General features: G+C 42.5%; 1 protein-coding gene across 1 annotated transcript; it reads left to right on the forward strand.

The window, feature by feature from the left end:
• Window positions 1–11073: 11073 nt before the first annotated feature.
• On the forward strand, window positions 11074–24585 carry shisa7b (shisa family member 7). Its single transcript, XM_070922264.1, has 8 exons — window positions 11074–11489; window positions 12583–12825; window positions 13079–13195; window positions 14254–14399; window positions 16163–16231; window positions 18939–19181; window positions 23043–23421; window positions 24138–24585. The coding sequence occupies exons 1-8, from the start codon at window positions 11074–11076 to the stop codon at window positions 24583–24585; spliced, it is 2061 nt and encodes a 686-aa protein (XP_070778365.1).
• Window positions 24586–25022: the final 437 nt, after the last annotated feature.

Here is a 25022-nt window from a genome sequence, read left to right on the forward strand (position 1 = left end):
CACAGAGCAAAGAAACATGTGTGATATCTGTGAGATGTCTCACAATTGTCCTCATTCACAGTGACTGTCACTATCTGCTTCACAGTTACGATGAGAGCATATGGTGTAATAAACTGAGAGTGCATGATGTAATCAATAACAACATTTACATATCACTGTACACGCACACTCATTCACCCGATCAGTATTGATTTAACTTTTTATTGATTATTCCTCATAGTTACTTCATAGAAGACGTCATTTTACAGAATTAGTGTTTTTAGCTTTTTTGCACATTGTGTTTGCCTGTTTGGTTCATTTACTAAATTAAATTTTACTGCAGTGTTGCGTCGTGTTTTGTCACTGGGAGGTGCCAGTTTTCTCCGGTTTGAGGCAGGTTCAAATGTCAGAATTCACATTTTTGGTCCCAGACTCCTAAGACCATATCTTCATCAAGTCCTGTTTGTATTAGTGTCGGTATTTATGAGTATGTTGCTAGTACTCCTGAATGCTGCTGAGAGTTTTATCTGCTACTGTTTTTAATTTCATAAATATACTATGCAGTTAAGCATACTTGTATTTGTCTATGATTTAACTCACTGGCTGCTGGATGCTCAAAATGTCAAGCAACAAGTAATTAGATGACTGAGACTGAGATCCGGTTCTGTTATTTTAATTTAACTGATTTAGTAAGTAACCACAATGAAATATGGACCTGCTATGTCTCTCCCATGTTCTCTCTTTTCTGTCTTTTTCAAACAAAACTCTTATCCCTAGTTTCAACCAGGTAGAAAATTACCAAATGCTTGTTTATGTTTGTTGGGGAAGAAATATCCCATCAGGATGAGGTAGTGTTAACCGGCGAACTGGAAATGTTAAAGGGACATTCCACAGATAAAATAAACCACGATCAGTGCACTCACACTGAGGAGTAATACTTCGAAAACAGCTGTGTGATGTTGTTGTGGCTCTGCAGGAGCTCTGTTAAAACATACAGGCAGAGAGGGTGTAACAAAAGAGCTGCATTATGGGAATCGCTGCAGTACCCCAGTCTGTCGCATGTGTGTGTGTCTAGTGTGTGTGTGTGTGTGTGGGGGGGGGCTCAGTAACTCTGTGTGCAGAGTGGTATCTGTGAGATGCAGTATGTGACGGGCAGAATAATCAATATCAATGTAATTTTAATATTGAAAGTAACACTACTATTAACCATTCAGCTGTGCAAGATGATTCCTGCTGGTGGTAGTTTTTACTGAGCGGATCAAACTTCGGGTTAGTCACACTTTAAATAACTTTAGTCAACAATGCAACAAACCATTTTGCAGGATGATGTAGTGAAAGCAATACAGCTGATTTTGTGGGTCATAAGAATGTAACCTCTTAGTGCAGCTACAGAGGAGAGGCTGTGAAATGGGCTGCCATCAATGTCTTTTTAAAAGAAGTCCATGTTTTCTGCACCTCACACCACCTCAAATACTCAAGGAAGTCTCCTGATGTTCGGTAATGGCTGTTAAAGGGTGTCTGTCTTCAGGAATTGGAGCAGGATGTTATGCAGGGAGATACTTTATAAAAGTAGGCCAGTTGGACCAGAGCACCTCAGAAGCAGTTGTTGTTACTTATCGTCACTGAGAATGAGACAAAGGCTTTGGGGGGGGTGACACTTTAAAGTTCACATCTGTCGCAGGTTGCTGAAGTTGAACTGTTGGAGGTTTTATGATGGAATAGAAAAATCTGAGGAGTTGTGATGTGTTATGTATTCTTACTGACATGATGTAACAACTAAATATTCACTGTTGTCGAGGGCGTGAAGGTCATGAGATTTCTACATCCCTGGTTTGTGCAGTGTTGTTGAAATCTGCTGTTTCTGTCTGCGGGAGAGTCGATCGTGTCATGCCGAAGTTTTCGGATACTTGGAGGAATCACAACCCACAGAGAAGCCTTTGGAAACTGAGTCATGATCATCAGAGCCTTTACTCGGGTGTTCCCAAACTCAAGGACTCTCCAAGTCGATTACTGTTAACTGCATTCAAAGCAGCTTTAAAACGGTCGTATGTCAGCCTACCCCCTGAATTCCTCCTCTATGGGAACCAATTACTTTTTCCTTGATGAAGCAGGAATTTCTATTAATTCCTGTCCTGTCTCGTGAACACGTTGGATTTCTTAATATTCTTTCATAATAGGTCCACAGATCTTGGTTCCAGATTCTCAAATGAGATAATTTGCTGCTTTCCTGTGTCATACTTTATAGTAAATTGAATATTATTTGGTTTTGGACTGTTGGTCAGACAAAACAAGACATTTAATGAAGTCATTTTGGTATCTTGAATATTGCAGTGGGCATTATAATGTTTTATAATCCAAACAAAACTGAAACGATTAGTTTTCTCTGTTTTATTTAATTTTAAATTGAATATCTTTGACTTTTGGACTGTTGGTCAGCCCCACTATTTGCTTTAGCAACAACAGCTGGCCTTCAATTTGCTTTGTAATAAATTTCGTATTGCTCATTCTTACTGTACATTGACAACGTTCAATGTACAACTTCCATTGTAACTCAGGAATATGACAGTGGGTAGTTTTTGTGTTGTTTCTTTATTGTGGGTTTTAATGGCCTTAAATCAGTTTGAACTGAAGTTTATTGTTTAAGTATTCTGGACTACAAAATGAAAAAAAAAATGCACTGAATGAAAAGGGCTGATCTTAATGTGCCTTGTTTGTCTTTGTTAAGATGCAATGTGTTTTGTTAAAGTATGCAGCGACGGTTCAGCCCACCAAACACCAGATTACTCAACTCTGGAGATAAATCGTTATGACATTATGTAGTGTCATTCTGATGAGAGTTAATGGAAGCATGGGCCTCCTATAATACTCCTCACTCCACACTATCATCTGAAAACTAGGCTGCATTAATGGATTTTTATTTTTAAACCAGTTTTATTCCACCACCGCATCACTGTGTCAGGACCAAGGGCAGTGCATTGACCTTTATGGACAGAGTTCACCGCAGTGACGGCTCTGCCAGCTTCGCCCCAGTCCATATTAGAATACAGAGCCATACTGTTGCTGCTGCTACTGCTGCTACATGCCCTTATGCACTGGCACATTTCCCAGCATGCTTCGGGAGGGGGGGGGGTGAATAGAGATGAGAGGCAGGGTTGAGAACGGGGTTAAAGAAGAGAAACAGAGGGTGGGTCGGAGAGAAAACGGTGGGAGATGGAGGAAAAGAGGAATGAGAGTGAGGCGAGTGATAAAGGGAAGATGGAGGGAGGTGGAGGAGGAAGATAGTGAATGAGGAAGAGGAGATAGAGAGTAGATTCATATAAAAACCACCGTGAGACGACAGCCGACCAACGGCGTCAATATGGATGCCAGCCAGCAGGATTGACTGACTCTTTGTGTTATTTTACAGAAAAACACACAGGACACACACAAAAACAAAGGTCTAAGTAGGAACCGCAGGAACAAACGTCTTTTCTTTTCTCCCCTTGGTTTTTATTTTGCTTTCTCTCTTTTCAATGCTGCAGTGCTATTCTGAGAGAGACGCTTCAGCCCCCGCACTGCCAGAGAGGGAGGGAGTGAATGGATGGAGTGAGGAGAGATAGTGGTGGTGGATGTGTTTGGGGGGGGGGGTATGTAGTAGGGCTATATAGTCGAAATCAAGATTTTAATAATCCAATATTGGCACATGTATGCATAATCATGTGTACAATAATCAATGCCGTGGACTCTGTTGCTCTTTTAGGGCTGCACTAACGATCGTTTTCATGATTGATTAACCTGTCAGTTACACTTACTATTAATTGATGAATCGTTTGTTCTATAAAATAATAATGATAATAATGAAAAATGCACTTGTGACCAACAGTCCGAAAGTCCAAATGAATGAAATTTGAAATGACTGAAAACAGGCAGAAGTAAACTGTTGCATTAGAGGAGCTGTTAACAGTGAAAGTTTACAATAATCAGTTATCAGTGTCTGTCTTAATCGACTAATTGTTTCATTAATATACTCTCTATATTTTGTTATTTTTCCAGTTACAATTAGCTTGGGACTATGAAATTGACAACAGAACTACAATGATAACATGATATGATAATTATCACAATACCATTCCACAACTTACATGTTACAAAGAAACCCATGAATTTCAAAATATCACCCACCCTTAATATACTGTAAACATGAAGAGCGACATACAGGCAGATATTTCTAAAAATCATTTCAGTCAAAATTCAAGAAGATTTGAATATTGCAGTCTCTCTGTAACCAGAGGTTATCTGTTCCATATGTACTTTCTCAACTATAAATTGTCAGATTCATTGTAAATGAAGCACAATATGGCAGAGAGTCGACAGACTGGCAACACATCTCTGAATGTTTGAATCACTCAGGGAAGCATTACTCATACATTTAGGTTTTGTAACACGGTGCTTAAAATAACTGCATTTTGAAGTAGATTTTCTGTGGGATTACTGCAGTTTGTATAAATTACTGTAGATCAGATGCAGAGCGTGCTGTTGGTGGAGTGTAGTGTACCGAAAAACGGCCCACAAAGGAAATGAAAGAGTTTCTCAGATCTGCAAAACATGAACCAGGTCCAGGACGATCTCTGAAAACCAAAGATTCTGCTTTTTCTTTGTGAAGTCTTTCGGCATTAGTGCTGAAATGGTTATTCGATTAGTCGATTGAAAGCAAAAATGCCAAATGTTCACTGTTCCAACTTCTTTAATGTGAATAATTACTGGTAATCTTTGTTGTCTGTTGTAGTAAACTGAATGTCTTTGGGTTTTTGACTGTTTGTTTGACAAAACAAGACATTTTAAGATGTCAATAACTGAACAATTAAACAGTTAATCAAGAAAATAGTCTGCAGATTAATCGATAATGAAAATGATTGTTAGTAATTGGAAGTGGCATCCCAAAGTCACAGTTTGACTGTTGATCTGTTAGTACAAGTAGACTGCAAAAAGGTATATTATGAAACATTTGTACATACTGTATACTATGGAAATGGGGCCCATCTATAGTATACCATCTAGTATACCATAGTACTCTGGCAGACACTGTTGGCAGGGAGGCAGAGCAGCAGGCATATGGGCAGCAGCACAAATCCATACATGTGTGGAGTACACATAGCAAGACAAATGGCCAGGCTCAGCAGGAAGACAGGGCCAGCAGCAAGATCGAGTGGGACCTGCAGGGGTTTATGCAGACACAGGCATGTAAGCCAGAGACCATGCAGGCATATATAAGAAGACAGGAAGACAGGGTGGACAGACAGGTTACTGTCGTGTCTGGAAGACATAACAAAGGCCGTAATTCTTTCTCACTGTGTGGGCTTGGCTGCTTTAACAACTCAATTCCCCTTTGGGATCAATAAAGTGTTTTTTCCATCTATCTATCATCTGGAAATTTATGTAAACGAACAGCAAATTCCATGTAAGAAGTGTTTTGTTAGGAGGTGTAAACAGGGCTGGCAGTAGTTTCAGTGTTATTTGCTTATGTTGTATTATATTCATGAACACGTCGTTGCACTTTCTCACAGTAGGTTTGACCCGCATGCAAAAATTCTTAATTTAGAAAAACAAGCAGGAATGTTCTTTGATAAACACAGTCATAATGAAATGAAAATCCCATTACTTTGACTTCCTGGAGGACAGTGTTATCTTTAGTGTTACCACACAGTGTACCAGTGTAAAAACAAAAATAAAGCCAGCCAATAAAACTGTCACAGAGATGTCTGTCAGTCCCTCCTCTGCCCCTCACATCCTGTTTTAACGAGGGAGAACATCAGATTAAGGAAGAAGAATGTTTTGAATATATTCATAAATTCCTCATTTAAAGTATGTGTTTTAGTGTACTGTTCATTTAGAATTTGCAGTTTTATTGGCTTCATTGGCTGTTTCATTTGTGTTAAATTCATTATCAAGTAAAGTTAAGTCTTAAATGAGCTTTTTCTGAAACCGGCAGCTGCTCCATGTTTGAGTGTGTGCCTCTGTATTTGTGTCCACACATTCATCATTTGATTGTCTCTATTTTGTTTTTATTTTTATTGAATTAATGCAGTTATTGCCTCGAAAGCCAGCAGAAGTTCAGCTTGTCAGCGGGGGGTTCTTAATTACGACATCTGAGGAAACGGGTCGGAAAAGCCCCCGGAGGGTTGAGATACACTGATGTGAAGCCAGGCTGTCGGGGCAGCAGAGAGGACCAGGCTATTTAGGTTACTGTGATTCAGGAAATAGTTCCTGTCAACTCCTCAACCCTGGAATCAGAACATCCTGTTCTCCTCCACTTACACTGATCATGTTCCTGTTATGGAAGAGAAAACGCCCTTTCTGTTGTTCACTACTTAATAATCTCTACCTTTTTTATGGTCAGCCTCTGATGTCTTGTTGCATGTTTTGTCTTTGAAACTGCAGCTCTGATGCTTCAGTCAGCTGCAGGTGATGTTGTTGCTCCAGGGACTGATCTCATTTCTGTTTGCTTTGGAGAGAACCAGCTCGACGAAGGATTTGAAATATTAAAGTACTTTTCCTTCGTGGAGGGGAGATAACAGACCAGGAGGGTCTGATCTTTGACATATAACGATGACCTGCGATGACAAGCAACTCTTTCTCTCTTCTCTCTCATGATGGAGGATCTTCCCTGGAAACAAAAACAGTTTCTAAAATTACAATCACTCAAACGTCATTGCTGATGAGATGAAACACCGGCTGTCTGAACTGCTCTCCTTTATCGAGCTTCATAAGCATTTAATGAAATTGATTTTGCCCATGATATGTAAACATGCACATATTTAAAATGCATTCCTGTGAGGCACATGCAGGAAGTGATAGCGACAAAGATGCATTTCCAAAAGGACTCGTACTCATATAGCACATATATATTTATAACAACAGTACCATAGACTTTACTAGACATCACGGGCCAAAGGTCTTTCAGTACATATAGTTTCTGGCATTAAATATATGTACTAAATAAAAAAGAGTAAGAAAACATCAATATTGGGGTTGTGAGATTGTTTCCTGACAGCAGTGTTATGTAGGGCCCCTCCCATTCCTGGCGCTGCAGGCCTCATTCTGTAAACAGAACACACACACACACACACACACACACGCACACATCTGTGGTCTCCCTTTCCTCTGTCCTTCTGTCAGATGAGTCCATATGGCAGCTGTCATGTCGCCTGCTCTCTTTTTATCAAAGTCAGATCACGGCTGCTCCCATCTCCTCTGTCAGCTGATGTTTTATATATATATATGAGTGTGTGTGTGTGTGTGTGTGTGTGTGTGTGTGTGTGTGTGTTGTAGGAACTAGTATACGTGCTGTACATCCGTCAGTAAAGCAGAATTTCAGGTTTAATCAAGCATTAAGGAAGCTGTGCTGAAAGCTGCTCAAGGCATGAGTATTATATAAAATTACCCCCAACCTCCCAGCCTAAATCACGTCCTGCACAAATTTCCTTTGTGCTCAAATTAAATTCAGTTGTGTGTGTGTGTGTGTGTGTGTGTGTGTGTGCTCGACACAGGATGTGACCCAGCTAAATGTCTGAAGCAACATTAAAACGTTGTCCTCGTTCACCTGTGTGGTTTTCTGTGGAGTTGAACATCGCAGAGCAGCTGCGGTGGTGAGCGTGAATGAGCCGTGTGCAGTTCACTGACATCACATTACCGGATTTCTGGGTGTTGGAGTCAAACGTTTTTAAATACTCGTCTCTTGCTGCCATTTTGAGGTACAAACCAGAATTTAAAAACAGCAGAGTTGGTTTCTGATTCAGTATTGCAGCTTTAAATATGTCTCGATGTTCCTGTCACTCACCTCAGTAAACTGCTGTAAATTAGATAAACTGTGAATTGCTGTTGTTGTTTTGTTGCTATAATTTAGATTTTTCATTACAGATAAAAATCTAGTGTGACATTTTTCTTTCACATACAGGGGTGATGCTTTAAAGTCATAAATAACCTTTTTACTGTAGTCATTCATGCTTTGAACATAAATAGGTAGAACAATTTGTTGCTATTGATTGGAAAACACGAAAGGCTGCGACTCCATCTTACAGCCTCGTATCGAAGTCTGTGATCCTATAGTAGTTTAGCTCAGGTTGAACAACAACAAAAAATATACTGAAAAACTACAAATAGTTATAGTTATGTAGATATGTGAAACATGTCCAGCAGACTAAATGCATCCTTACGAACGCTCTGCATGTTGTGTTCCTCTCTTGCAGTGTGGAAAACAAGGTGAACAAGTGGATGTGAACCTGTGAGACAGACAAAGACTTGAAGAATCGGAGGATCTCAACAGGACTGGACTGTCCCTGTACCACATGGAGGTTTTCTGGGGGATTAACTCAGCTGCTTTCAAAGCTGAGGCTCCTCACTAACTATTCCTACTCCTTTTTCCACTATTTTTACTTTCTTGTTGTTGCTATTGGGATAGAGGTTACAGACCTCTTCCCTTTCTCGCCGTTCTAAGCAAGACCAAAACCAGGTGCCAAACTGACTGTGTCAAGAGAAGAAGCAAAAAATCTACGAAACTAACCACCAAATCATCACAAGAAGAGTTTATTTAGTCATTTAGCTTTGAGAACCTGATTTAGTGACTACAGAACAGCTTTACCCCCCCCCCACCCCCCCACCCATAAACACAGTACACATCCCATTAAAATCCCATTTAATCTCAACACCTTCATCACAGTATATTGAAGCGATATTTTAGAAAGCAGAACAGGACAACCGTAAAACTTGATATCCATTGTCTTCGGTCAGTGTTTGTGTAGTTGCTGCTCTGAATGCTGAAACTGAGAGACTTTTCATACGAGGACGATGATCAGTGCATTATTGATTCAAAGTGCTTTATAAACAGATCCTCCAGCTGATGGTTTGCTTGTAGTTGCGTGTTACAGAAGAGGCGCGTGGTAAGCAGTGATAACTCGCCGCCGCGGCCCGACGCCGTCTGAACGTTTTAAGGCTTCGGCAGGACGGCGGTTGACTGACAGGCAACACAAGCCACGTCTAACCTGATAAATATATTCAACACCGCTGCTGCTGCTGCTGCTGCTGCTGCTGCTATCTCAAAGGCTTGGAGATATACCGTCATCTCAGTCTGCGCTGTGAAACACTGTTGACACTTTGCCTATCTCCTTCTTCCAGTTGCTTATATGAGAGAAGCCTCTCGCTCTTTGTCGTCTTCTGTTTCTTCCATATGTGGCGCTTGATTAGGCCACACTGAACAACCTGAAAGCCCCCTTTATCTGATCCCAGTGACCTCTTCAACTTTTTTGCATTCTTCCTTTTTATTCTACTAAAAACATGCAACTTGAAACCTTTCACTGTATTTACTTTTTTTGTGGAAGGAGATCAAGTTTGTAAAAAAAAAGAAAAGAAAAAAAAAGAACATAACTTAAAGCCATACTGAACACCAGCCATACAAATACCTTTCACATTTACAAAACACCTCACAATGTTTCCTTCAAAGTGATCCTCAAACACATGAGTGCACGCACGCGTTCAGGGAGTCAATGAAGAAACTGCTATTGAGGAGAACCCTAAATTTCATACGTTTGGATGAAACAGCAGCTTTGTAAATTCAGACTTTTCTATCTGCGTCTTTCTAGATCGCTCTCTGTGTTAAATCTGTGTCAAGTGTGGCAGTGAACGTGACCGCGCCGAGTTCCTGTCGTCGTCCCGTGTTCCTCTGTGTTGACGGATGAATCCGGACATTTTCATGTCTGTTCTGTGGGCAGAACCTCGCTGCCCTGCTAGAACCGGGCCCAAGCCCTCCTTCGTTCTCTTCTGTTGGGCCAAGCTAAACTCAGAGCAAAGACACTCACACAAGGGTATCGAACGCACATAGATCCTCTCGTCTTTTTTATCTTTTCTTTCTGTCAGTTCGTCTCCAGTTTCTGGCTGTGAATGCCTTGACATGCTCATTCATTGAACTGCTCTCTGGAAGAAGGACTTTTCTTCGAGAGTTGATGCTGCTTAGTGCTTTCATTTAGCAGAACCTTTATTAGTCCAGCTGTCCACAACTTCTAAATTTCAAGCATATTGACCTTTACTGATTCTCTTCCTCTAAATCGTTTGAAAGGAGGAGCGTGTTTATTGGCAAATTGTGAGCATGATGTAAAAAGAAGACAAATTAAAGTCACAGCTTGTGCCAAATTCAGGCCGACTTCCTCTCAGCTGGTCCACTAAACAAAGCTGAGATCTCGAAAGCTGCCAGCACTGTTGTTTACAGACTCGAGACACATTTGATTTGACTTATAAAACATTATTTTTCCATGTATGATTTTTACACATCAGTTATCCACACAGGACAACAGAAGTGCCAAACTCAACCAAGAATACGTCCGACATCTGTTAAAGCTCATCAAACGTGAAAAAACAAGTTTACATACCGCGCTAAATGTTTACAGACTACATTTTCCATTGCAGAGTCTTACGTGAATCGTAACTTTCGTGCCATAAACGACTCCCAGAAAACTCTTCAGTAGTAGATATAAGACTCTTTTTCTGGAGGGGTCATTACATTAAAAGAGTTTACAGTTTTCTCTCATTTTGTTTACAGAACATGTAAAATAATAACTGCCTGTTTTGAAGATTTTGAATTTTGGCCAGTGGACTGTAAAATGTCGCTTTGTCAAACGACAGACCAAAATTAAATATCCGACACCTGCTGCCATAAAACAAACCACATTATTCTATATTTATAATCAGTTTCATTTGAATTGATTATTTACAGCCATTTCACAGGCAGTTCATACAGGGCCTAAAAACTCTGAAAGACCTCAATGTTTACAAAAGCTGCTTAAGGGAAGGATTTGTATACAGAGAGAAATGTTTACATTTAGGTGAAAGAGTGAAATGCCAAATGCCACATTCATGATACATCGCTTGATCTCTTTGCACCTGTGCAGTGTGTACAAAGCAAGAAGGGATTAGTTCATCGGACTGGAGCTCAAACTTTTCATACAAAAGGTTTTTATAAGTCAAGAAGCCGCCATCTTGGAAGAGGACGCTGATAATTTGCGGCGCATTAGGAGCTGTTAACGTGCATTTTTTTTAACAACAGCTCAAGAACTTTGTGTTAAGACAATGAAACCCAAAATTTCAAGAGGGATGTTTTGCTTGTCCCTTGTCCTCCTGCTTTTCTCCTGCCTCACTGTTTCCACGGTAACCATCACCACGGAGCGACGCGCTGTCGATAGCGATGTCAGGACTCTGACCAGCAGCAGTAGCTCCGCTGCAGGTGGTAAAAGGAGCACCACCTTGTTCCTCCTCACCGGCTACAAGCCACCACTGCCGCCGCTGCCCGCCGGACCCAAAGTGGCGCCGAAAGCAGCTGAGGTGGAAGACGGAGATGATCCACCAGTTATGGCCGAGCTCCCTCCAAAGCCCCTCCCTCAGACCATGTTGCCAAGGAACATGACGGCCGACGCCCTGAAGCCTCCGCTCGGTGCGGCCCAGGTGGCTCCACCTCCCAGACAGCTGGTGGACGTGGACGTGTGCAGGTACGGCAGAACAAAACTGTTTCCTGTGGTGTTGAGTTGTGTGTTTATTTTGAGTATTAAAAGGCTGATGAAAATCTGATTGAATATATTCTACTCTGTAGAGGATCACTTTGCACTTTTAGGTGCAAGTTTCTTTGCACTTTTAGGTGCAAAGTGACATAAAATCCAGGTGAAAACCAGTTCAAAACTGAAATGTAATGAACTACAATGTTGATCACACTGGATGCCATAAAAGCGAGGCGCAGCATGATTCTTTTTCCTCCTGCAGCTCTGATCTCGATCTCACTGAAGCTTATATTTTGCACTGAGAGGCGTCTTGCTGTTGCTAGGCAACATGTAATCAGCTCTAAATCAGTTGTGTGCTGGCGAGCTACACACCACAACTATCAACAGCAGCGATGGTCAGGCAATCCAAAGCACAGTACAGTAATAACAGATTCAGGACTTACATAAAGCTCCAGATTCCTCTCTCGTGTTCCTCGAAACTTGATGTTTGTTTGAATGTCATTTCTGTCTGTTACTCAGCAGCCAAAGCTATGTAACCTTACCAACCTTTCCTGGGGTTGGTAAGGTCTAACCTCGCACTCTACACTCCTCCAGTTGGAGAAACAGCCGTGGTGATGTAGTGCGATCATCTGCTCAGAGTTGACCTTTTTCATCCTGAGGTGCTCAGATGGCACCACACATCACGATGAGACACATTGGGTGATGAAACACAAGATCGCTGCCTAAGTCTGGTAGCATTTACACTAGTGGCAGCCACACTTAAAATGAATCCTCTCATGGTCCTGTAAAGTGCTTTAGAGCCTTATGGAGGCATATCTGCTACTGTAATGTAGAATTCATCAAGGTCAGATAGTAATGGGCTTGGATCAGAAATGGCCATGAAAAAATGTGCTTTAGCTTTCTGGAAAACTGCCTTTGAAAAGGACTAACATGTTTGTAGACATTGGATCCACTGAAAGAAAGTGTTTGTTTCACCCTGTTAGTCATGATGGGAGGTGCCCAGTAACCCAGGCCTGGTTTCAAAGGCATAGAAGAATCCTAAATGGGACAAGTGGCAGAGATATGAAATTACCAACTTTGCACACAGGGGTTACTACGACGTAATGGGGCAATTTGACAGCACGTTCAACTGCTCCAAGGGCAGCTACATCTACTGCTGCGGTACCTGCCACTACCGGTTCTGCTGCGAGCACCAGAGGAACCGGCTGGACCAGAAGTCCTGCCACAACTACATCACCCCCGTCTGGGCCGACCCACAGGTCCCCGTCACCGTGCCGGTGGGCAACAAGCCCGACCCGGACTTTGAGACTCTCCAGCAGCAGAACAGCAGGTCAGAGTCTGGACTCGTCACTGCTAGCCGCCATTAAAGCCATCTGAGGAAAACATTTTGTCATTACCTTATACGCAGAAACAAACAAGTCACATTGTCAGAATCGGTCAAACTCACTTCCTGATCTTGCTTGATGTTTTGCTTGTACTTTTTCTACCACACACTCTTATTTGCTTCTGTATAGATAGCTAGAACTAAAATGTTCCTCTACTGTTGTGCTGAGGGAGCTAATTTAATCTTCTTCTAAATACAGTACGGCCTATGTGATTGGAGGGGTGATCTCCTTCACACTGGTGGTGGCCGTGGGTGTCAGGATTGCCTTCAGCAAGGTGGCGCGCCGACCCCGCAACAGGGACATCAACATGCCCAGGTGAGACCACGGGACAGGTTTCTGTCGGGTTTCCTGCCTCCAACTGATTTAGACAGAACAGAGAACATAGAAAAGTTGATATCAGACAGGAAGTGACGCTGAGACGAGATGAGAATCTTGGAACCAAGACGATGCCAAGCTGTCCTGGAAACTGTATCTGTCCGTTATGTAATGTCTTTTAGGCTTGCAAACGTAGGTCTCTATTATGCAAATGTCCCATAATGACTCCTTGAATGTGACTTGCAGATAGAGCTGTAATGCTAATGTAATATTTGGTGCCAAGTATACAAGTAGGAGTGGTATGTAATTCAAGTAAGAACCATGTTGGAAATATTACAGAAATCATAGAAACTAAGGTGACTCAGAGGCTTATTCAAACATGTAACATTACCAGCACATTTAGTCTGTCGAGTTCATGTCTGAGAAGGGCTTTGGTTGGCCTTAAAGATGCAAAGTCTGTTTCTACTTCACATTGCCGCAAAGAATAGTTCCAGAACTTGTAAAGAAAAGTCAGCATCTGATTCCAGTCTTTGTGACTTTGGATAAGAACGATGAGCTCGCCTTTGGTTTTGCTGTGATACACTTTAACTTGTCTTAAAACCAGAGCACATGAAGAACATAAGCATCAGAACAGACTGTGGTTTACCCTCAACTACGCAGGTGTGAAGACAAATTATTGAGACAAAGGATATAATATACGAGATTTTGCATATTTCTGTATCAATTATATAGTGAAGTACAGTAACACACATCCATTTTTCTTATTGAAAGTGTGGAATTTCCAGAAGTTTGAGATTCACAAATTGAAGAAATGAAACTGGCAGCTGACTGTAGATCAGTTTGTCTCTGATAAACTGATATGAATACGTGATTAAGAAAAGATGCAAGACAACTTTTCAAATGTCTGGGTTTTGGAGTGAATATTTTGATGTTGATATTCTTCTTCCCCTCGGTATCCTCACCTCTGTCTTTCTGTCTCTGTCTGACCTTTTGTCTGTCTCTTCGTCCTCTCCTTTTCCCCCCGCCCTCATCTCTGCGTCCCCCCTCTGCTGTGTCAGATCACTGGTGGATATCTTACGTCACCAGTCGAGCCCGGTGCAGCCGGGAGAGAGGAACAACACCACGGTGTTGACTTCCACCACCTCGGACGGACGGACATCCAAAGGCCTCTACACCCCCATCCTGCAGAGCAAGGACAACCGCAGTACGTGGCAAGAACTTCATGTTAAAACAGCAGAATTAAAAAAAAAACAAATCATATTAATTACACACATTTGTCGGGGTGAAAACATTAAACAGAGCTGTCATATTCAGGTGAAATGAATGTTTGAACCAAGCCAACTTGTCTCGTCCCCAGTGACACGGAGGGTAATATGTTGCTGCTTTTATTCAAATCTCAGTTCAATCTCAATATCAGTAACGCGTCACACTTCAGGCAGAAGACATTTGTTGTGACTAACTAGTCGCTTGACGCTACTATTTTGTATTCTCTAAATTCAAACACATATGTGATGTATTAACCTTTATATCAAAACATGTGGTGACATTAATATTATTTCTGAACCAGAAAATTCTCTCTAACATCTAGAAAAATACAAAACTGCATGTTCAGCTAATCATGATTTTCACCTAAAAAGTTGTTAATCAGTTAAACACTCAACATGGCACTGTGACTGACCCCCCTTATCTGTACCCTAAACCTTAACACTGCCATTTGTAGTGTTTCTTAAAGTTGTGTTCTGGCTCTAAGTGACAGTATATCTGTGACTACCAGTTAGTTTACTATTTAAGTACTGAAATGCAGTGGAAGTAATCCTTACATTTCATAATGTGTGGGCTGGTTTTGAACTTTTCCTATCTCGGATGGATCTTTTTGACAGTTTTTGTTTTAAATATTTCTGTTACTGTTCGAACAACCTGGCTGAATCAGATGCTTAAAGTTTTGGTACTTCAAATCAAAGACAAAAGTCTCGATTTAATTTTCTGTGTTCTCATTCTTATGCACCTCGAGCTGCCCACTCCCGACAGCTTTGTGTTTCTGATGAGACAAAAATGTTGCTGCCGTCAACAGATTGCAGTTGGAACGATCATATTTCTCTGCTTGCAGAAAGAAAGTTGCGCAGGCATTTGACAAAGCTTTTCCCTCTGAACGGTGAATATCAGAGTGTTGGTGAATGTTTTCTTGTACTGTAACAGTTCGCACAATTACAGTCTAAACACACACATCTCTGTCTTTACTGCTGATCTGTTGCTCTGCCGCTGTCTCTCACCTCTCCCAAAACAAGCTCTCATGTTTCAGTCGCTCCAGGATTTTGCTGAGTTGTTTTGATTCGTGACGTTTAAGGTTTAAACCATAAGAAACTCAACTGCAGGAAAGTGTGGCACTTCAGTACGAATAAAGATTTTTTGTATATAACTCTGATCCTCTTGTCACTTGTCACAGACGCTGGACACTATTCAATACTTGAGGGCTCATAGTAAAAACAAAGTCCATATTTTATCAATATGGATTCAAAAAACACATGAAACCTGACTTTTTGCACATAATTCCTGATTGTGAAAGTGGATAGTAAGTGTCCAGTTGAGGATATTCTGTCTTCTTTTTATAGTGAAATTAACCACAAAATTCAGTACACTGAATATTTAAACTTCTAATCTCTTAGTCTTTCATCTCCTCCCTCTCTGGAGTAACTGAAGACATGAAAAGACACGCTGTATTATGTTAAGAAGCAGTTTGATTGAATTTATTGTGGAATAAAAGAATAAAAAAGCCAATTCCTGGAGGGACTGTCCTCCTCTGTCTCTCTCTTTCTGTCCCTCTCTGTCCCTCTCTCTCTCTCTCTCTCTCTCTCTCTCTCTCTCTCTCTCTTTCTCTCTCTCTCTATTGACACAAATGCTTACTCGACACATGGCTCTGTGTCTCTGGAGTGGTTGTCCATCAGTTTGTCGGCTCTGCTCTCTTTGCAGCTGGGAACTTGCACCACCATTTTAACCAGCAGGGGTCTGCTTCCAGCCCCAAACACTCTGCTACCATCGGTAAGCCTCGTGGTCAGCAGCACAGTCCAGCACAGGCGGCGACGAGCTGCCGGCCAGATTCACCACCGGCCTCACAACCACACTGTCTGTCTGTCTTGTTGTTGGTATGACGGCCTGTTGTCCTGCACTCTTAACACAGCTGTGCTATTGTCAACATGACTTTGTGGCAACACACATATTTGTCGTGTTGAGAGTGACACATCTTCCATAAGAGTGTGAGCTAAAAGTTGTCTGGCCTGCCCTCTGCTTAATGCAAGCCTGTCTGCCCCCCCCACCACCCACTACCACCACAAGCCTGCTTCCAAATGTGCTTCTTCTTCTTCTTCTTCCCTCTGTGTAGCAGTGATGTGCAACTGTGCTTACAGCTGATAACCGGAGGTCTTGGCTTAAGCGAGTTCACTGCACTTACCTGAGTGTGTTTTCCCAGGCTTTGCACCAAGAAAACTAAAAAAGCAATGCTAGCACGAGTGATTTATCTCCCCAAAATGTTGTGGCAGTTATAGTCAGGAAATAAATAAAATGCTCATTATTATAAGTCAAATCATTGTTTGTGAAGGCTAATTTGGTGCATCTAACATGGCTGCCACGGAATACTAGATGAGGTTGCCATGGAGATATGATGGAGATGAAGGGGACAAGCATGATTTTCACTGAACTTTTTCAAGTTGTTGCTTCAGTGCCAGTTATTCCAAGCCATTACACCTACACGTGTCCCTCGGGGGGAATGAATTACACAAGAAGGCAACAGTAAAGAATGAAACCGAGTGAGAGTGCAGATTAAACTGAAAGTGTAGTTTGAAGATTGTTCATTAGTTTATTGGCTTATAATCTGTTATATTTAATAACAAATATCACACTGTTGCTGGAAGTTAGATTTATGTAACTGTTAGAAATAATACAAATATTTTAGAAGCACCACTTTTATTTTGTATTTTTTATATTTTAACCTATTTTATAGTGCTGTTTGTACTGAAGGGTTCGATTTTAATATGAGGCGATGGATACAATGAAATGACAAGGAGGTAGTTGTCTGATCTTTTAAGTTTTCATTGTATGTTCATAATCAGTGCCACTGACGATGCTAGTTCATTCAAGCCAAATCATGCTTGAAAGTTTCAGTTATAAAGGTGTAAAGTTTGAAACCTCTCATCGGTTCTTCGTTCCTTGGCTTTCTTTAGCTTTGTCCTCACTCTTCCTGTGTTAGATAAGGTTAACGGCCTCCTGGGAGGATACAAGAACAGAACACTTCAACTCTCTGAGTCAGATGCTGTGCACATATTGAACAAAGTTCAGTTTTCCATGACACCATTTTATCAAACCTCTCTGTCAGCCATCGTAGGTGTTCCAAAAAAATCAATTACCTTGCACTCTTGGAAATGACCGGGCTAATTCTGTATGATGGCACAAAAACAGCACATTTAGCTCAATATTTGAGGCTTTCTGCTGTTATTTTCTACGGCCCTCCTCATGCTCAGTTCACGCTTTATAAACCACATGATCTCAGAACTAGCATTGCTTTTTCCCACCGTGAGTGTAACGTGCACGGTACAGAAGTCGATGCGGTGTGTGTTCCCTGGGTGACGCTTAACAGAGACATTATTGCCCATTACTGTCAATGGTCAATAGCCAGATATATCCAGCAGTAATCTTAACAAGATCGCAGCCCATAACCATTACCACCCGGAATGGACTCGACATCGATTGTGTCTGTCTCAACGACAGGAAACAACAGCAAATGGCCAATTTTCCGGAGTTGCGTAATCTTTTATTGCTGCTTTATATTTTTGCATTCTCACTTTTTTAAACTTTTTTTTTTTATATCTGCTGCTGACACCCAGCAGTCAATTAAGTTTTCTCCTGTTTTCTTTTCTGATAAATCTGACTTTTTGGATTACTCCAGCAATGGGCAGCATGCGTTTGTCGATTTCAGACCTTTTGGATGTGAGCTCATTGTCCCTGTTTAAATGTACAGAACCTACACATGTCAGGTCGCCGCTGAGTGCGCCTACATGTTGGGTCATTAACAGTGCTGTCTGTTTGCTGTTTGGACAATATGAATGTACTCGTGTACTGTATGATGTAACTGAAATGAGTATACATGTTGCAAAACCGACACCCCTGCCCCTCCCCCATACTGCTAATCTTACATAAGACAAATCATTTTTCTGTGTATTGATCGATGTGCTGCTTTTGCACTTTGCATAAATGTGAATGTGTGTGTATGTAGACCCCCCCGATGCTATCAGTGTATTTCTATGTATTTACATGTGGCTGATATGTTTGTGTTAGATCCTCAGATGAACAGTACAGAGTTGTATTTATAGATGGTCGCCATGGAGCTCGGAGACACTTCCTGTGTTTACTGTTCATTAACCAGCTTGTATCTTCTTCTCTTGTTCTGTTTTCTTCTTCTTCCATTTCCTTCTTTTTTGTCCATTTCTATTTCTTTTTATTTGTTTCCTCTTTCTCCCTATCTTTCCTTCTTTCCCTCCCATCCTCACCTCTTATTTCATGCTGTCTTTGTCTTCCCCATCTCTTTTTCATTCTGCTCTTTCCCTCATTGTCTGTTTCTTGAACTCTTTTCCCCTCTATTTTGTTGGTGTTCCCATTTATTTTCCTCCCTCCCTTCTCTTCCTCATTTGCTTATCCTCCCCCCTTTTCTCTTCTCCTCATTTTCCTCTGCGTCCGTCCATCTCTGTCTCTCCAGAGCGTGGACCCCGTATGAACAACACCTCCCAGCTCTCCTCTGGACCCACCCTGCTCACGGGAAGCGGTAAAGGTCCTGGTGGCGGTGGCGTTGGTGGCAGCAGCATCATCGGCGGGGGCATGAGACACAACAGCAGCCACCCTTCATTCTCCCACTCCTTCCACAACCTGGCCCAGCTGCCGCCGTCCTACGAGTTGGCCATGAAACCTGAGATCACCCGCTACAGCTCCCTGAAGAGGCTGGGTGAGCTGGGGGGGGGGGCAAGGGAAGCAAAGAGGGAAACTTGAGAGAGAGATGGAGGGGAAGAGAGAGAAGGAGTTTGGCTTTCAGGTGTTGCAGCACACTAGCTAGCAGCCATATTGGAAGTGTCGATTTCTTGTGCTACCTTTCCTTTCCTTTAAAGGCGTTCTCCAGAGATTTCATGTAGATACAGTTTTGGAACTCAAGAGACAGATTTCAAGCACCAGAGTCCGAGATATCCTGACTTTTAACCCCGAGTATGGGTCAAGGTCCAAAAACACTGGATCCTACACTCCCCATAATGCAACTTGCTATCTATCATGAGGCCCTGTATTACATTGGCCAAAAGGCAGGGCAACATCGTGCCAAGCGGTTGGACTAACACGAACATTTTGCCTGTACTGATCAATAATACATGCAACAGCCACTTCACCGGATTTTGATATTGATTTTGGTTACCCAAGTCCCTGAGCATGTCTCTAAACTAAACTATGAGCCAGTTATTCTCAAGTAATGTGGCCTGCTCCCACCACACGACTTTCTTTCCAGGTATTTCTCTCTTTGTGGCCTGGTTAGTTCGAATTTCACACTGCCGATTCTCAAGTGAGCCTCCGTTATGGCAGCAGGCAGGCATGGCCGCCAAGAGATTTGTGACTCAGCCGCAAAGCCAAAATAATCATCTCAGTGTAGTCTGAATGTGTAAACTGTTTCTGCTAAACAGTCATAACAGTCAAGTAAACAAACTGAAACAGAAAAGGGGGAAATGAATAGAGGGATTAGAGCAGACTGAGGGAATTAAGAGAGAGAAAAGGATGGAGGGAGATGTGTGAGATGGATGACAAGAGGAAGGGAAGGGCTGGAAATAATGGAAAAGACCAGGAGTGACAGACTGTAGGGTAAAAGGGGTTAAAGGGGTAAAGAAAGGCGTCAATGTAAAAAGAGTAAGTAGACAGAGAGGAAGAAGGGAGGGGAAATTGAAAGAAAGGGTGAAAAAGCAAAGAGTAGAAAGGAAAAGAAAGAAACATGCGAGAGTATAAACGTAGAGAAGGAGGTTTGTTGACCAGAAGAGAAGGATCAGTGCAAGGCAGTGAAAGAGCTGATTGGGCAAATAAAGATACAGCAGGAAGAAAAAAAAGAGGTATTCGGGAAGACAGAGATGCTGAAGGAGAAGAATGAAGGGAGAGGCCGTGACAGAAAGGAAGAAAGGATTGGAGAGAAGGAGAGATGTGGAGATAGGGGGAGGGGCGTTGGCTGCTGGTCTGCAGGGGCCTGGCTGCCTTCGACGGGGAAGAAAAGACGCTGGCAACCTCTCTCTCTCTCCGTCTTTACCTCTCTCGCCCTGCGATTGCTGAAGACTGCAGGGGGAGGGGAGGCGCCTCTGCAGGCTGAGTGATGGGTGGGGGATCATATATGTGTGTGTGTGTGTGTCGTGGCTATACGTGGAAGTGGAAGCAATAATGAGGTGAAAGTCCAGATGAGGCTCTTTATTATTTCAATTCAGTCAAAAGCAAAAAACACTTCAATGGCCGACGCTCAACTCATTACACATGAGACCTTCAGAGGTCATTCCACTTCCCTTCGTCCTCACGTTCATGAAACAGCATCTCTGAAGCATTTATTGCAGCCGTCTCGTAGCTTTTTATGGTTCAGATCATCAAAACTGAGTCGTGGTTTGAGTTTTTGTTGAAATCCCAGACAGAAGCAGATGCTCTTCCCTTCATTCATTTTTTCATTTTCTGTTCAGTCACATTTTTCTCTTTTGTTGTCCCTCTCTCGCCATCTCTGCTTCTTATAATCACACTACCTCAAATGATTGAACAAATTAATTTACAGACAGCTTTTTCTGCACATCTATTAGACAAATAACCAATACTTTAAATGTTTTTATTGGTACACCAAAGTAATATTTTTAAAAAAGCATGATTGGACTGCCCTTTCCTTGATAATTAGAAATCAGTTCTATATTCAAGAAGTCAAGTCAAGAAAACTGCAGTACATCCACAGGATCTTGGCTTGTCATATTGTTTTAGCACTGCACTTCCCAGAATGAATCTACGATTCATGTTGACTGGACGGTAACGTCTTCATCCTGCACTTTCAGTTTGAGAGAAATGCAGGAACCCCCAGGAACCTGCAGGGGCTTGGATTCAACCCTATTTACCCAGTTCTTACTTTTTTCAGTATATTCCAAACCACCAAAAACATGAGAAGGCATCACCTCCTTTGCACCAGATGAGTAGAGCTGCCAGGCACTGGTCTCCTGTAAAAGCCTCCATTAACCAGATACAGGCTGAATCACGGTGTCAGTGACACTGAAAGCAAAGCAGCATTTTACTCCTCTGATTATTAAATGCCTGCTTTTTCAGAAAAACACCCTGAATGTCAGTTTTGGTGGAACGCCCCTTCAAAGGGAAACTAAAATGTTGTCATTGTGACACAAGGAGAGGGACTACAGTCCCTCGCCAGCCATTGTACGAAACCTGGTGCTTTTGATGTAGTTTCCCACACGGCGTTGCAGAAAGGACACTGATAAAGGCTTCTTTGTCTGCGGTCGGCAGCCGCGGAGAAACCTCGAGATAATTTGGCCTTACAGGAGGAGAGTAAACAGAGAGGGAGAGAGGAGGAAGACCAAGAGGAGGGAGAGGACATGAGACAAACAGAGAGGGAAGAGAAAGATAGGCAGGGGAAACCTCCAGAGCAAGAGGAAGAGAGGTGCAAAAAAGGAAAACGAGGAAGAGAAAGAGGGAGGAAATAAAACAAACCAGGAGTGGAAGAGACAAAGGAACAAACAGATGGAGAAGAGAAAGGAGGGGAAGAGGCCTGACAGAGAGAGAAAGGAAGAGGTAGAGAGGTGGCTGGTTAAAGGTCAGGTTTAAATTGGCTCTTGGGGAGCTGCTTCCATGGAAATGCTTTGAAGATTAAAGCGGTCTCAGGCTACAGAGCAGAAAGCACAGAAACACTGTATTTCACTATTAATGAACCTCACTAACTGTTCCATCCACGTCTGAGTCTCCTGGCTTCTTCATCTCTTTCTTTGTGTCTATTTCTTTGTTTTCACGTCGTTTATGTCTACCTATTTCCTTCTTCTCTCATCACTCTGTTTTAAGCGTTCTTACCTTTCTATCTTACCTCTATCTTACTCTTTGGCTTTGTGCTGCTCTTTTGTTCTTTTATCCCTCATGCAACATACAGTGTATCTCTCTTTCATCCCTTGAAATTCATTCTTGCCATTTCCGTCTTTACTTTCTGTCCTCCTCTGACTCGATCACCTACATTTCACCTTTCTGTGAGTTTCTCTACCTCTTTCACCTCATCTTTTTTGTGTTCTTGTGACACATTTTCTTCATCCTCCTTGACATTATCCGTCTCTTTGGTGTCACTTGTCTTTTGCCTCCGTATATCTGTCATCTTTCTTTTGTTTTCATTTCTTTTCATTCTACTTCATTTCTGTGTTTTTCTCTCCTTTCTGCCATTCTTTCATTTTGAGGTTGCTAAACAGTTTCCAGTTTCCTCAAATTAGATGGTTGGCTCATTTTCTAATTTTCACTGTTTTTTTATTATTATATCTTTGGGTTTTGGACTGTTGGTGGGAAATAGGAATCATTTGGAGACACCAGTTTGGACTCTGAAATTTGGAATTATGAATAATCTTTTTCATAGACGTTTAATCAGATGTTCCCTAATGCGTTGCTGGTAGATATTCCTGTGTAAGAAAATGAAATCATGAGCAGCAAGTACTGAATTTATAAGAGACACAACACTTTGGTCTTAGACCTTCGTCAGGCATCAAATTCACAAAGAAAAGCATCTTCATTTGTAGCCCTATTTACATTTTGCACAATTCTCTCTCTTTTGTTGAACCAGAGAAAGAACTTGACGAGTACTCCAGCTACTACAACTCCAAACGTCGCTCCAACAACGCTCCGCCCTCCTTCCACTCCTCGCAGCACCACCTGCCCTGGGGAGGCGAGTACACGCTGGGCTCCAGGGGCACGCTGCCCCTCAATGGCTCCCGGCCCCGCGTCCACATCCCTGCCTCCACCCCGAACCCGTACCCGCTGCCCGGCCAGTCGCAGTACACCAGCTCCAGCTTCGACAGGCCGCCGCGACGCGTCCGCTCCCAGGACCAGCTGCTCGCGCTCGGGGAGGGCACGCTGTCCCGCCTGTCCAAGAACCAGCAACACCAGTACTACAAAGCCATGATGAGCTCCAGCAGGGGCTCCAACTCGCAGACACTCCGCAGGTAAGAGATGAGATGAGAGAGGATGGAGGACAGCAGAGGTGAGGGGGAGGAGATGAGAAGTGACGTGTGATGAGAGGGAAAAGTAGATAAAACAAGCAGATGAAATACTAAAGAGACAGAAGATGAAAGAGATCATCATGATATCAGATGAGACAAAGAGGAAGAACTAAGCGTAAAGGGAATCAGAGTGTAATGTTCAATGAACATCAAGAGCGGAACAGTTTCATTACAATTTAAAGTGTCTGACAAAGTGACGGTACTTATAATAATAACTAATTAATTTAAAACCTTTTACCTCATGACTTTTTAAATGAGTCAAACATGTTAGACACGGAGCTCCACAGAATTATAATAAAATATAATACATACTAAGATATTTAAACCCAGGTTGCCCTGTGGTCGACCTGCTTCTATGAGAATGAACAAAATCAATACAACGTAAAGTTACGTACTGTTACACATCAAATCAACGTGTCATACTTTACATCACTGAAAGAACTCTTTCAATGTGTGAAACAAAATCTTTAACAGCTGTAAACTACAATTTGTTTGAAATTCTTAATTTAGATGACAGAATTTGGTAAAGCAGTAGCATGATTTGCTCATATAATGACGATAACCTTCCATTGAAAACTGATAAACGATAATATTGAATTATCACCCAGACATACAGGCCCAAAATGGGGCATTTTATGAGCACAAGCCTCTGGTTCCAGGTCCCATGAGAGGCTTCTGGTCTCACCTGACCGTCTGGAGGACCAGCTGTTGGCGATGGGTCTGATTGTCGGAGGCGACAGAGGAGCAGGAAGCGGGATGGTGCCCACCATGGGCCGGCTCAGCCACCACCAGAAGGCCCAGTCGCAGCAGAACATCTGCGTCACGCCGTCAATGGACCGCCACCACATGATCAAGATGAACTCCCACCCCACGCCAGGCCACGACCACGACCGCAGCTCTGCCGCCATGTCCGGGATGGGCATGCACGGCGGCTGGGACCCCCACGGTGGAGGCGGAGGCGGAATGGGGCCGGGAGGCCACCACAACGCCCGACGGATGGCTTTCGCCAACAAGAGGCAGAACACCATCGAACAGCTGCACTTCATCCCCGGAGGAGGAGGAGTGCAGGGACTGCGGACTGGGAGTAAGAACGAGGTGACAGTGTGAGAGGACGAGGGAGGCAAAGAGAGAGGAAGATGAAGAGTAGAAAGGTGAAGGCTGAAGTTGTAAAGACGCTGAAGAGGCAGACAGTGGAAAGGGAGGAGGTGAGGCATTTAGTGGGAGAGATGAGCAGGAAAAGGAAAGATAACTGAAAAAGAAATGAGGAAGAGGTTTGATCTCAGCTGGCTGCCTCGCAGGGCTGCACTCTGCCCTGAGAACGAGCAGCAAACAGCCCCCCCCCCTTCGTAAAAAACTAAACGTGGTGGAAGACAACATTAATCTCATAGTGAGTATAGCCAATTGATTTTCTCCTCGTCACTTTGTGTATTGAAAAAGAGAATATTCAGCCATTCTTTGTAAAGGGAAGACAGAAATGTCCACTTAAAAAGAGCAAAAAATATCAAGCGAGTGCAGTTTAAAGGCTGCTGGGTATTCGCTGTGAC

Source organism: Enoplosus armatus, chromosome 16 (assembly GCF_043641665.1).
Source record: "Enoplosus armatus isolate fEnoArm2 chromosome 16, fEnoArm2.hap1, whole genome shotgun sequence".
Taxonomy (NCBI): Eukaryota; Metazoa; Chordata; class Actinopteri; order Centrarchiformes; family Enoplosidae; genus Enoplosus; species Enoplosus armatus.

Bases quoted from the DNA above. Each gene is read 5' to 3' on its own strand.
- shisa7b (XM_070922264.1), top strand. From the start codon at position 11,074: ATGAAACCCAAAATTTCAAGAGGGATGTTTTGCTTGTCCCTTGTCCTC. The intron at 13,196-14,253 runs GTGAGACCACGG...CTGCTGTGTCAG, and splicing joins AGGGACATCAACATGCCCAG to ATCACTGGTGGATATCTTAC. The intron at 14,400-16,162 runs GTACGTGGCAAG...CTCTCTTTGCAG, and splicing joins GCAGAGCAAGGACAACCGCA to CTGGGAACTTGCACCACCAT.